Source organism: Mesitornis unicolor, unplaced genomic scaffold, assembly GCF_000695765.1.
Source record: "Mesitornis unicolor isolate BGI_N332 unplaced genomic scaffold, ASM69576v1 scaffold33382, whole genome shotgun sequence".
NCBI classification, from domain to species: Eukaryota; Metazoa; Chordata; class Aves; order Mesitornithiformes; family Mesitornithidae; genus Mesitornis; species Mesitornis unicolor.
Genome location: NW_010167686.1, coordinates 155 through 14820, shown reverse-complemented (window position 1 = coordinate 14820; position 14666 = coordinate 155). Strand labels below are relative to the sequence as shown.

The 14666-nt window shown below is 39.4% G+C and overlaps 1 protein-coding gene across 1 annotated transcript in view; it reads right to left on the bottom strand.

Moving 5' to 3' along the window:
- USP37 (ubiquitin specific peptidase 37) overlaps positions 1 to 14433 on the bottom strand; it is a 31093-nt gene extending 16660 nt beyond the window's left edge. Inside the window, exons 1-12 of the mRNA XM_010178784.1 lie at positions 14278 to 14433; positions 10630 to 10801; positions 9997 to 10097; positions 8538 to 8719; positions 8122 to 8196; positions 7464 to 7561; positions 5838 to 5922; positions 4783 to 4944; positions 4182 to 4313; positions 2468 to 2591; positions 1995 to 2200; positions 1059 to 1176 (exon numbers count right to left, since the gene is read on the bottom strand). Coding sequence (XP_010177086.1) covers positions 1059 to 1176; positions 1995 to 2200; positions 2468 to 2591; positions 4182 to 4313; positions 4783 to 4944; positions 5838 to 5922; positions 7464 to 7561; positions 8122 to 8196; positions 8538 to 8719; positions 9997 to 10097; positions 10630 to 10801; positions 14278 to 14433 — 1611 coding nt within the window. The remainder of the gene's footprint in view (positions 1 to 1058; positions 1177 to 1994; positions 2201 to 2467; positions 2592 to 4181; positions 4314 to 4782; positions 4945 to 5837; positions 5923 to 7463; positions 7562 to 8121; positions 8197 to 8537; positions 8720 to 9996; positions 10098 to 10629; positions 10802 to 14277) is intronic.
- Positions 14434 to 14666: the final 233 nt, after the last annotated feature.

The window sequence follows — 14666 nt, the reverse complement described above, 5'->3', positions numbered from 1 at the left end:
GATAAAAGGACAAGTAGCAGAGCTTACGATTGGCAACTTACCCACTAATACAGGTGGGATTTTTACTGCAAGTCTACTGCTGACCAGTGAATTACCCCCAGTTCAGACAAATTAGTTTCCAAAGAGAGGGGACAACCTTGCAAAGCTTACAGTTTTCTCTCCCACAGAGAGTTGGGTTTTTTCCCCTCAAGAACCTTTGGTGGGGCACATTTGCCATGAAGGTTTCTCTCTTTTGCTCAAAACCTCAACTCTGTTCCTGAAAAGCTGTCCTCATCTGAATTTGTCAAGGACGTGCTGCACCAGAGTAGTTTTGAACAGACAGCAAAAGGGGAAGCATCACTGTGCTGAAATTACACGACTTAGCCAGCAAAACATTTCTGCATCCCTTTTCTTTAAGGGAGGCCATAGGACACCACTGTAATTTTAAGGATTTTTTTTTTTAATAAGACCTCCACCAGTGTTTAGAGAAATAAACCCATCAATTATTCCAACTGTTGAAAACATTATCTGTAAATGAAGAACAAAACGGGTCTTTCTCAAGATACAACAAAATACAACACTAGCTCAGAGGTAAGGCTCATTTTTAGCTTTTGGAAACTTCACCTCGAAGGTCTACTACAAAACGAGCATCCATACATTACAACTATTTTTTAAATTATTGTATCTGTATGACCTTTTTTACCTCCATGCCAATTTAGGCCAGTACGCACACTGTTGAAGCATCCTAGCCCAGGAGAGGAAGCAGCAATTCCCGAGTGACAATCTCAATCTGACAGCCTCCCTGCTCTCCTTTGCATTTGTTTTTGTCTCAACGCTTCCACCACAAAATGGGGAAGTTTACCTATTTTACAGCAGTATTGTAAAGATCAGTTATTTTCTCACAGCATTTTAAAATACAAGCTACTATCGACTGTTAATGTTCAAATCTCAAAAGAGCGCAAAGTTAATTATTTCACATGCCTGCAACCATCGTCACAGAAACTAATAATCAGCTGCACAATCGAAGTCTCCATATGGTGCATAACCTACACATACTACACAACCCCAAGACTACGTACCCGAAAAAAGAGGTCAAGGGAATCCTGGATCGATCGAGAAGGAAGCAATTTCTTTCTTCGAGGAAGGTCAATGGAGAGGTCATTAAACTGTTCTCGTTTGGTGACTGTTTCACCACACCTGAAAAAGAAACATGCTCATGTAAGTCTGATGAAGAAGATACTTGAAATTAGTGACAACTTAATTTTTTAGGCTAAAGTAACTTCCCACTAAAGTAACTTTCCAATAAATGCCTCTTGATCCATCTCTGTAGATGGATGTAGAGTCCATCAAAAAAGAAATATCAACTTTTTAATGCTTTTTAAAATCAAAACAAACAAACAAAAACCTTACCGTCATTTGTCTTCAGTAATTATTACATACATGGAATTTACTTTTAATTATTTTAGGAAACTAATGCAGCACACACAATGTAATATTGTCAAATATTTGCGTTCAGGAAAACTCCAAAGAATGCAAGCATCCCATATGGGAATCTGCTGCAGAAAACATACACAACAAATGGCCAGACATAGCACTTCACATCTTTTTCTGTGATAACCTATAGAGACAGAAGAAAATGCCATTCCCTGGAATCTCTTAGGAAACAACAAATTAAAAATATGGCTTGCATTTTTTTTTTTAAGAGGAAACATTACTTGGCTGAAACCCCCCTTTCCTCCCTGTTCTCATCCAACCATTACACAAAACACAGCAGCTTTCCTCTGGATATGTAATGAGGAACTAAACAGTATGAAACTGTTTAAAGAAGGCCTGTAGCAGCAGGCAGCACAATGTGAGGTTTACAGCATTACAGAGTAGAATATTTTCTAAATACCTAACTTTGGAAAAGACGGAGTTCTTTGTTCTAGTTACAGTCTGCAGATGGAGTCACGAAGGATGGAAACACTTTCCAGGCTTTTAAGGTAAGCATGAGAAAAGCTCTCAAACATACTTACGTTTTGCAAATGATAGAATGCTGAACCTCAAACTCTAAGTTACTGATAACTGGACATGTATAGACTTTGGTGGCTGAGACGTCATCAGAAGCCCGTCCAGGTGAGTTATCCTCATTGGTGACTGGCTCACTCTTCCAAGTTTTGTTTAACTTTTCCATGTCTTCCTTCAGCTGATCCAGACACTGGCTCAAGAACTCATGTGCATCCTAGAAATGGGGTAAACTCAAACTCATTTTGTACAACTTATTAAGGTATCTCTCCCTTCTCACACACAGACTGGGGAAATTATAATTTAGCCCACTGCATTCAGCAACACTAAGACAGTATTCTGGTCTAAAAAACAGCAGCAATTACTGTCATACAGTCAAAAGCTCAAGTCGTTATCAAACGGAGCTGAAGCTTGACAGGAGTTCAATGCAGTTCAAACAGCAAACAAAATACACGGAATTGTTTCTAGACAATATGGTACCTACATTCTGCATGTACCCAGAAAATCTCTCGGCAGTAGCTGAAATGGCACTTTTCACCTTCTTGAGCAGCTCTTTCTTAACCTCAGGGCTGCAGACGTCCTTTTTAGCAAGCAGATGGGCAAAACGTCTGCAGAAGTCAATGCAAAGAAACTGATTGGTTTTCCAGGACTTCAGAGAAACAAAATAAAACTCATGATACCTCATTTTAAGATTCTCTAAAAGCTTTTTCCCCGTGATAAGTGGTTTAGGGGTTTTGTATGAAAATATCTCATTTATTATTAACCTTTTCCATTTCAAGCATTTTGAAATCTCATTTTAGGCTGTCATTGTAACAGGACCCAAATGAACAAAAAAATTCCACAATCTTCTAAGGTAAAGAGAAGAGCCTTATAAAGTTCTAGAAGCCTTTTTCTGCTATATCTTTTACAAGTTATGTCATAGTAGATATACGGAAAGATGACGGGAATATGTCACATTCCATCACACAAACACAAACACACAAAGACAGAGAAGATCTGTGCAATCCACTCCTGCCCCAAATCAACAACTAATACTCAGTTACCAAAAGAATCTGATCAGCTTACTGCAGCTCAACAAGTTTCTGCCGTTCTGCTGAGCTACAGTAGCAGTGTGAGCTGCCCACTGAAGCACGTTAGGAAACACCTTCTCACCACAAAGCAACCGATAGGCAATTGCATTCAAACCAGAAAAACATTCATCATGTGAGATCAAGTGCCCATATCCAAGGCAACAGAAGTCAAAGTAGATGCTGCCCAGTGTCAATTCTGCCTTGTACTTAAGCACAGGATCACGCACTGCCCTCCATCAGAGGTACAATGGCACAAGCTCTACCCACTCAGTTTGCCATTAGCTCCATGGGACACAAGTTTCAGAGGTCTTTTTACACAAACGAAGGAAAGGACATTCCAAAAAGTACATGGAACAACCTCTGATTCCAAGCAGCATAGGAAGAGTTCAAGAAGCCATAGAAAAAATAGAAATTACACCAAAAGGTATCAAAGATTATGAACTGGGAGCAGAAATGGTTCTGATATCCTGAACCTTGTTTAGTGACAGAAAAGAAACAAGGAACACAAGAGCACACATAACAAAAATCCCAAAAGGCAGAGAGCATGATACGTAGACGAATGGCAGTTTGTCTTTCTAAGAGAGACATAACAGAATCTGAATGGTACATTAATTCAGTGTTTCAAAGAAGAAAAGAGTTTTACATATTACAGAAACCTTTGGAGTTTCCTGAGGCTTGACTGAACCAAGAGTTCAGCTGAATTTAGAAAAAGATTAAATATGCAGAACTGAAACACTCTGCACAGCTACGAGACAAAGAATACTTTGCAAAGAGGCATACGCCCTCACATATCAGGTACAGTCAGTGACCAGTTTAAACCCTAGCTGGTAATGTTTAAAAAGAAGTTCTTCTCCATCCATTTATTATGCAGTTTCTTGCACTTTCTTCTGAAGCGGTTCACTCTGCCACTAGAAATACAGTGGAACGCATTCAGAGACCGCCTGTAACTCCACAGTGTAATTTTCAAGAGCCTACTTCCTATTTCTAAAGTAAAACACTGAAATACAGAGAGCTCTAGAATTTTATTATCTACACATGCAAATTACCTCTACAACGGCGCTTCAGTATTACAAAACTGGTTTCTCACCAATGAAAGAGAAAGTAACCTTCCCAGAAAGTGAATTTTACCTGATCAGCGCATTGAGTGGAATTTTTTTCCATGGGATGCCCTGCTTGAGCAAATCATTAGCAAAAGACTGAATTGAAAACAAGGACTGTAGAATGGCATTCATATAGCAAGTGTTTCCCAAGTTTGAAAATCTGAAAAACAGAAGATTGAACATGGTACGTATGTCAATGCATAAACATGTCAGCATTAAACATGGCACTGCTCACAGGTAGGACATTCAACCCAGCCATTCCCCACAGTTTCTCATTGGAGCTGTCCTCCTGCCCCTCCAGCTGAACTGAAAACTCATGAGAGACAGCATTTATCAGGAAAGCACCCATGAGTTTCTACCATAAAAAATTTTTAAAATATGTGTATATACACAAGATAGAGAAATGAATCGTGAAACTATGAAAGGAGCATAAATTACCCAAAATTATTACATTACTAAAATTTTCAGGAAGTGAATTTAAGGATACATATCTTCCAAACTAGGAAAAGTGCTCACTATCTCAGCGTTCATTAATTTCAGGATATGTTTTTTCACTGAATAATTATAACAAGAATGTGCACGTTCTGATAATAAAACTGTGCATGCTGGATGAAGAAAATTACATTTACCCTTGTAATTGTTGTTGAGGATGGGTGGAAAGGGGCACCCGGGGTTTGTTCCACCCTGTGTAATCTTGATTAGATCTCATTTTTTTAACGGAAAGGGGGGCAGGCTGAGAAAGAAAACCCAGGCTTCTTTTGGCTGAAGGGGTCTGGCTGGATACACTAGACCTAGAAACATGTAATGATAAAAAAAAGTGTAAGGTTTCTAATACTCTTCCTTAAAGTGCTAAAGTCCATGACCCTGGAATTGTGTCACTATAGAAGACAAGGACTGGCAAAGCCACGCAAGATAACTGGCATTTATCACAATGCAGAAGAGGCATCAGAGAGAGAACTTCTTTCCAGAGCACTTCAATACTTGTCTTTTGTTTATAAGATATTTAACAATTCCCCACACCGTATGAGGAGAGGATTATGTAGCATGAGATCACAACTCCTCAGATATGCTTAAAATTGACATCTGGGCCAGAGCCTTCATTTTCAGCCTCTTGTTCTTGTAACTTAATCACTCTGGACCTCAATTCCTCACATGTAAAGTGTGGACAATGCCTCTTTTCTTCCTCTATCTCATCTATCTAGGGCAGAGACCAACAGTTTGAGTCCACAGTGTCTAACTCAGAAGAATCTCAACCTCAGCAGGACTCAGTACTACTAAAATACTGTTACTAAAATAGTGTTTCATGGCATTTATCTACCTGGGACAATCAAACCAAGGATTCAGTCTGAAGTTCCAGAGTTTATACAGAATCTGAACCATCGAGAGTTCAGGTATCATTTGGATCAGTCATTCACAATGACCACAATAGCCTTGTCTGATTTTAGAAAGTCTATCTACTGCAAGTAGTAACTGCAGTTTGTAGATGTAACTACAGCAATTGCAGCCACACTGAATACCTCGATTGTACCTCTGCAGGAATAAATAATATATGTATGTATATAGGCATTTTATGCATATAAGCTATATACCACGTGAGAAACACACAGGAAATTGCAGATCCTAATTTCTGGGAAAGAACTGTCATTTACAGTTCAAGCTAGTGAATCTAGTGAATCAGTCCTACCTCTCCAGGGTGGAACCGCCAGTGGAGTACTCTTTTGATGAGGACCGACTACCATAAAAGGATGATGACTGCAGCGGTAAAATGCCTTGAAAAAACAGAAAGAGAGACAGGTCAGTTTGTTGCAGGTAATCCAGCTATTTATATAATACACAATTTGTTTAAAAGTATTTAGTCAAAAGGTTTAAAAATCCTCAAATACCGTTTTCCAGAATTGGACAGAAAAGTACTAACACCCGTACTTGGGAGTATTTATGTGATTATTAATCATATGTAAGTAAAGACATGCTGGAGTTTTAATCTAATTTAATACCGTAATCTCCATCAACTCCAAATTGCAATAAGAAACATGAAAAAGTCATTGAATGATCTTAACTATAAGAAAGATCAAATAAATATCCACTTCTTGTTCAAATATGCAAGATACACATAGCAGAAAACTCACTAATGATTTCCAACATAATGCTCTCAAAATTTCAGGTAAATATGCAGAAGTGAAAACAGTTTCTCTTCCCAAATTTCACTCCAAAGTCCACAGTAAATTCCTATATGCTTAGGGCAAAATATGATTGCTTCATTGTTCTGATATCATTGTGTCTGATCCCGAGACACTAATGCCTCAGATGGTGCCACATTAAAAAAACAAAAAAGTTCTCAAGAGTAAAAAACCCCTACTTACGGTGAATCACAGTGTAATTTAGTTTGGATAATGAATATTATATTGGATAATAAAAAACTGAGCTGTGCAGCTTTCAAAAATGCAGACATATGAAGGAAGTTTGCAATACCGTTACGTGAACTTGCAGGCATACACTCACAGATTATAATTTTGACTCTAAAGAGCAAACCAGATTTTCGTTCAGATATGAACATTCACCTTACTGGCTCCTTCAGTACAAAGTCTGTGCTATCAGAGCTGCACTAAAAGAAGAATGCATTCAGCAACATTCCCCATAAAAAAAGAGATCTTGAAAGTATTCCCCTTTATGGGGAAAGAGGCTCAGTATTTATAGGTAAAACTAAAGAACAGTGCTGCTTACTAACCTGTGTACATACCATCAGTATTTCTATATTGTCTATAAAACCTTGACATACACCAGTATCCAACAGAACTTTGGTACAAACAGAACTAAAGTCCTGGTCCCAAAGAGACCCGCCTCAAAGTTTTGGGGTAAATAGGGAAGGAAAAGCAAACAGTACACGTTTCCAGCACAAAAGCCAGCCTACAATTTACATGGGCATTAACAGCAAAGGAGAGCTTTAAAAATAAACAAGCAAGCAAGCAAAAAGGAAATCCTTAGGTGCTTGCAGGAATCCCCTCCCAGGGGGAAGGGCAGCTTGGAGCAAAGTTTGAAGCTGCTTGTTGAATTCTCAAACAAGCCAGTACATGGGCTGGCATCAGCACCCAAGTGTAAAGGTCAGGGTCACGTTAGAGCAGGACAGGCTTTGGAAACGAAGGCAACTTGCTTGCATCTCATATATGGCTCTGTAGGAAGCAGGAAAGTTAGTGGCACAGGGAAAGCTGATGAGGAAAACCACTTCTGCAGCAACTTTCTAACCTAATATCAAAGGGGTAGAAATGTACTGGTCAAAGCCAGGTATCATTTGGCTTTACTTTTATTTTTTTACCTGATGTCCTATTTTCCTCCGCCTGCTTCAAATTCAACTGTTTCTCTCTGCTACTATTCAAGAACTTCCACGCTGGATCACTCAAAGCTTTGTTATTCCTACAGAAGAAGAGTGGAAGGCAGTGCAATTAAAGAAGATACAAGATATTTCTGCTTGATATTTACAACTTGTTTTAAATTTCTCTCCTATCACCTTTAATACCTGACTGTGGAACAGTTAAACTTTACTTGCAGATAAATTTAACCAGTTAACTTAAATAAGCCTTCTTACTTACAGTTAACTGTGATTTCAAACACATGGAGCTTATTCTCCAAGTGACAATTTCCCTTTATGAATTTTGCTTTGAAAAGGGTCAAATCAAGTTCAGTAAAGAAGATACCCATTTCTATACACATTTAGTATATATGACAAGCCTGACAAAAGAAAGATGACACAAAATTTGCATGTACCAGTTCCTGCAAACCAACTGCTAGAGCAGGTTGTATTTCCCTCATTAACCCCGAATGCAAACCCCATTTGAAGCACCCAGTGTTGACTAGTGGCTGGCCTGTACCACGTTGCCGAGAGAAGAAATCCCCAAGCACTCTTTTCAGAAAAGTTTACCTCTACAAATGAACAAAGAGCTTAAAATCAGAAACTCGAAACAACGGTTACTTACGTTGAAGAATCATTCTCTTTGGGATAATCTTCACTCATTTCTGAACCAGGAGGTTGTGTTCTTTTCCTCTTTTCACTGATGACAGAAAATTTTTGAAGTGGTCATTCTTTCAGAAAGGCTAGTAAATGATCCCCTTCCAATTCCTCAATGCTTTCTGTGTGCTTTGCACCCATCTTCAACAATCTCCACTTTTATAACACAGCATACAGAGAAGAATTTGGTCTGCCCAACCCTTAAGTTGTTCATAAAGCTCTAGTGCCAGTACCAGCCAGAGGCTAGAAAAGCACATAAAAGTAACAGCAAAACCAGACGAAAAAAGGTATTCCCCTCTTACTTCCAGGTGTAATGAATTCCACCTGCAGCTCTATAAAGAGCTAAATTTTAACAATACCAGAAGAAGAGGACAACACTCCTACCGATTCTCCAACAAGCCCGTTCTGTGAGGGACTGATGAGGCAGGAGATGCCGAAACATTCACCCTGTTGCTTGGTGTTCCAGTTCCAGCAGAACTCTTAACAGACGCCCTTGCTGGGGTACCCAGAACCTTGCGAAATGGAGTTTCCTCCTTACTTTCCATGGTCACTCTTTTGGGAGGAGTCTGCAAAACCCAAGCGGAGGGGGCCAGGAAGACAACCGAAACAGTGAAAAACGAGACCTTGTTTAGTCTAAGCTGGCATTCACACCACTGCTATACTTGCTACAGTGTAGCAGCCGAAAGCAGAAAAATATTACTTGTAATATATGAAAAAAGTTTCACTCTAATTAGACATAGGTAAATTTTTTACTGTATCTATGCAAGTCATAAACATGAAATTTCACTGCAGTAACCAATTTCACTTCCCATTTTCCAATGCTGTCAGTTGAACTTTATTTTTTAAAATCTGTTTTATGTGCTTTGACATTAAAAAAAGCCAAGGCATGAATCCTAACCATCCCTAGATCAATCCTGGTTGGTGTTAAAAAAACCACCCAAACCGCAAAACTGTATTAAAACCCACACAACTAGAATAGTGCCCTGACAGCCTTGGGCCAAGTAAGCACCACATGTAATGCAATAGGAAGAGTTAATAGTTGGTTGACTAAAGAACATTGGTCAATTTTAGACCTGAAAACTAAGCATGTCTAATCTTACCAATGTATATACAGCCTTAGAGTTTTTACTGCAAGATTGCCTTTAAGCAACATGTCAAATTTGTTTGGGGACAATGTCAAAAATACTCTGCCTCAGGGCAGTAATGCAAGTATATTCACAGAGGTAACAAAGTAAATTAAAGCTGGTAGATAGACCTCGAAATCTGTGTTATGCAAGGAGAAAAGTACAAAAGTACTTTGAAGGAAAAATAATTTTTCAGAAAAGTCTTCAAAATTCACACAAAAATCCGAGCAGAATGCCACAAATTCAGGAACTTTATTTCAAGACAAAACTGGTTCAGTAGCTTTTCAATACATACATTTGGCTGAAGCCTGCTAAACTCATTAAGACCTATGCTGACTGTAACACGTTCACCTGCTACGTTAGGTGTTCAGTATATATGGAGAGATACTCAGAACTATGTGAGAATCAAGCCTTAATCATGTACTTTCCCTCTATTTCTGCTTATCTTTTGCCTGACTGACAGCTCAGCATGAAGAATATATTCTGTCTTCCTCAGTCAGGCACCGACCTTTCTAGTTCATACAGAATATATGGCTCCTCATGAGCAAGATGCACTGTTGGCAACCACACTATACATGTCTGTTCCAAGCACTCTAGATTATAAAGACTTGGATGCAAAATAAGTATTTACAGTGCTATTACAACATACAATAAAAGAATGAGAAGTGGAAGTGAATGAAATAAAATTATAGAAGAAAAATGTGAACATTTAAACTAACCTGGTTCTCTATATAAGAGAATTGCCTATTAGCTTCCTTCTGTGTGGTCCTGCTGCCCAGCACACCTCCAAAGCTGCCAGATCCCTGAGAGGGTTTCCCAGCTGACAGAAAAAGTACACAACATTTGATTTGATAGTCATTTAACTGACTGGCACTTTTATTTGTAAAATGTTATTTAGCTGGAGTGGATTTTGGAAGGGACACACTAGATTTCTTGCCAACAAACAATACAATATTCTGAGTGCACAGACATAAGCGCATATTTTTGGCTCTCTCTTATACTGGTCATTTACTCAATTGGCAGTAAAGTTCCTATCTTAAAAGGACAAAAAATAAGAGGAAAAATAAAAAGGAAAGAGCCTATGCATGTGTAATAAACAGACAAGAGTTTTTCAAATACCAACAACAAACAATTCCTATGTGTTTAATCTCTGCTTACTGTTCAGCGTGACAAAGGTACATTATAAGAAAGGTATATAACAAAATTGGGGTTCAGGGTCATAAAGCATTTACACAAATGCAAAGAAAGTCAGTAATGCAAGGAGGACAAAATGCCTAAAGATGAAAAAGGAAAACGCAACACTGACTCCTCTCCAAACTGTTATTAATGTGATTTACAACAACTGCACTTACCAGTATGAACCCTGTCTTGGTGGACTGCATCCAAATACATCCGCATTTCATTTGCATCTTTAAATGGTACCTTATCAATTGTCAGGAAGCTGGTATCCTTTAGTGTTAGCATCAGGCAGCACAGTTTTCTACCATTTGGTCGTAAGGTCACAGTTTTAATGTTATGGCTTAGCTGAAAACAAGAAAGTGACTATAAACACAAATCCATTTTTAAAAAGCCAAAATACTTACAGATTCAACAAAAGACTTCAAATAGAGAGAGTAAGAGGCACTTGCACGTAAACACTTCTTGCTCCATTTGGAGCAAACACCGAGTCTCACAGAATTAATGCAATTGGCGATCTTGGGAGCTGACAGAACTGAAAGGACAGTAAAGGAGCGTAAAGGAATAAGAACTTCATACAGTCCCAGTTAGAAACATCCACATCAAGTTTTAAAAGTTAAGTAGAAACTTCTACTCACTTTATAATTTGCTCTCAGGGAAGAGAGATTTCACATAGATTAAAAATTCTGCTGAGGGAGCAAGTCATTAAGAAACACGCTCAGCCTATATGCAACATTATAGCCATTCAGTGGTGTCAAAACTTTCAGGGTTATGGTCAAGCACAAGAAGAATTTTAATAAGATTCTGTGCTCCCTAATAATGCCACTGCTACTTTATTATACCATTACTTAATTGTTACTTCATGCTAAGTCACCTATAAGAACTGGCTGTTCAGTAGAGGTTCTACAATCCACACAGGTGGAGGGTAACTTCTAAAGCAGAGGAAGCAAAATTAGTATTGCACATCTGCAGACTGCATGGCAGTTTGACGATACACACCAAAGTGTACTCTCAATTTCAATTCCCTTATCCTTTTTTGCTTAACTCTTCATTCTGCTGCTACTTCTTTAGCCTTGCCTAAGATCAGGCACTAGCTGCCCAATGACTCCATGCCAGCGTACTGCTATACTCAATGCGTCATACAAGATTGGAACCACAGCCAAGGTCATCCGGCACTACACAAGAGGGAGTAAAACACTGCCCATCAGATTGGAGGCTACTCCTAATTTGACTTGACCTGCATACTGCAGCACTACTGATCTAAATAATGATACCTAAATAATGATACGGAACTAATAGACACGAGCACTAATTACACTCTAACATCAAAGTTTCACTATACATCGCCCTAGCACCTGTCTTGTTTCCTTCAACTTATGCACAAGTTTTAAAGTAACAATTATTTCCTATTTTTATTTAAATTTGTTCAGGTATATAAAAGACTGAGATAGTAAAAGGCACTTCTCGTCCATCAGTGAGATTTCTTTTTTTCCATGCATATCTCTAGTTTCTTCGAAAGCCAATCTATGAGAGGCTGGAAAACCAACTCAATAGGAAACTAAGGGTTTATTTTACTGGGAAAATTACACTCCTGAAGTCCTTTGTGCTCAGTCCTTGTGGGTTTGGGTTTTTTGGGGGGTGGGGTGTTTTTTTGTGTTTGCTTTTTTTAATATAAGTGAAAAAAGTCTTCAAAGACTTAAGAAACGTAAAGGAGGCTCCAAATTTTTCATCCTCTCTTAAAACATTGAACCCAGTGCAAAAGGATTACAACTACTTCACCATCTCATTGCAAAACAACCTATTTCAACTCAAAAAGCTACCAAGAGGTATGGAGGTATACTCTCCATGCACCTGTTAAGACCCAGTCAGTGTTACAAAGTCTTGGGAGGTGGGGGTAAATTAAATACTTCTCTTACTATGTACCTAGCATCTAGGACAACTTAGTCAAAGCTCTGAAACATCACTTAAACATATCATCTGACAGAAGAAATTTGACGACGCACCAGTCACTGTACAAAGAAATACAACCCTGGATCCATCCGAATGTCCCATGACAGAAAAATGAAAAAAGGCGGAGAAATTGCCCACAGGTCTCCCAGAGCAACTTGTCAAAAAAAAAGGAATGCTACTTCTAAAGCAAAGTGATCAGGAATTTGTCACACCTGAAATGGCTTGCAAGAGCAGTGTGACAGTCCAGGGCTGGCTCATACAAACTACACTCCAGCACAAGGCTGCAGTGCAAGGGCCAGGCTGCTCGCCCTGCCTGCTGCTTGCTCCCACCACCACTCTTGTGCCGGTGTCTGTGTCGCTTCAAGATAAGCGGGACCAGAAAGCAGATCCTGCCAAAAAATAGCCACCATCCAAACAAAAATAATTGGTCTAAAGAGGTACCTGCTCATTTCCTACTCCTCCTTTACTGTGTTCCTAGCTGCATGATCCCATATCACACTCTCCACCAGATCTTGCGTTCAGCCCTTTCCACAAGTCAATTCACATGAAAACCCTCCACCGAGCCCACGGTGAGCTCTGACAAGCACTAGAGCCAGCAGACATGAGAAGCTGGGAGCAAAACCTGCCCCTTTAAGCCATGGTTAGCTGTTCTATAGGCTCATCCTCCCTGTGGAACCACTTCTGGAGTCACTGTCACACCAAGTTAACACTCTGTCACACCACATTAACACTGGAGCAGACAGAAAGGAGCACCCAAGAACAAGCATCCAGGGAAGGTACAAGTGGAAGCAGAGAGCGCTCTTCTCGGAAGCAACGTGGTCCAATGCTGGATTAAATCAAACACGCAGTCACTGCATCGCGCATGAGAGGGCAGACGATTCTCTTAACAGAGGTAGGAGCTATCCACAGCTCATGAGTTTCACACACCTCAATTCCAAGGCAGCCCAGGCTGCCAGGTTCTTTGCTGAGACTTTTCAGCACACTAAGGCAGCAAAACCTGATCTTTCAAAAATAAAGTGAAGTTTTTTGACTGAGTCCGCACACAGAAATAAATGGCTTAGAGAAACGTGTGGTGAACACTACTGATGAAAAGCAATTGCGGCACAAAAAAGCAGAAGCCGACATTTAGATCAGTTTAGGCTGTTACAAAGTTGCTACATAAGATAGGGTTGGTTTTTTTTCCCCAATCATTCTTATATCCTCTACATAATTTTAAGTCACAGAAATTTATTACAGAAAAACATCCTTTCACATTCATTCAATCTGGGGCATTTTGCACAAAAAAAACCTAGGAAGACTGAGCTGACAATGACTGTAGAATGAAAAAAAGGCAATTTAGGCTGAATGTTGCAGGAGAATCCTTAACAGTGAACTGCATCAGTGTCCCAGTGAGGAAATCACATCGCCTGGCATTTTTAAAACCCAAAACTGCAACAACTGCTGTTCAGCAGAGCCCTGTATAAACAAGCGGAAAGGTTACAAATGTGTTAACACTGCTACTCTTCAGCTGGGAAAACTGTTTAGTACAAACTGTTCAGGATCTTCACCTTTAGGTTCTGTAAATTCACCAGTAACAGAAATGCTACATGTTCCAAAAGTCTGAACACATGAGGCATGATTCTTTATACTCTGGTAATTTTTCTCTGCTCTTTTCTTCTTTCCATTCAGCGGTATGCTCAATGCCGACCTCGCAGATCCTTTGACAATACACGTGAATAATTTACAGGAGAGTTGCACAAAGGGATTAGTGTTCAGGAAACGAGGAACAAGAATCGGTGACAGAGGGAAGTCTGCATGACACTTAATAGCCTTGAAGAGGACAGCTGTTCAGAAAAGGGCACTGCTCAAACAAAAAGCTTTAATATTTGGCGTACCTGAAATGTCTTTGGAATTCCTCCAACGTTGTAGTGAACCACTAGGCTCACTTTGTTGTCCTTCTCCACAATTTCAAAGCTCCCTTCTTTCCATTTTGTAATCCCAGTCTGCATGCTGCGCATCCGGACAGGTCCGTGCACCTTTAGCGGAGCCATGCTTTCTCACAGAAAAGAGCTAACAAGAGCAAGTGTACTCCACCTTTAAAACCTGTTAAAAAGGAGAAATTTATAACTAGGTAACCCAAAGAATCTCTACAGAAAGATGTTAAGTATGGCTTAAAGTTTCTGATAAGTTTTGTAGGACTGTTTTGCTGATCTTTTTAAACACAGTGTAGGAAACTTAGGTAAACAAAACTTCTCTCAGTCAGGGCAGCACTACTCACTGTCGA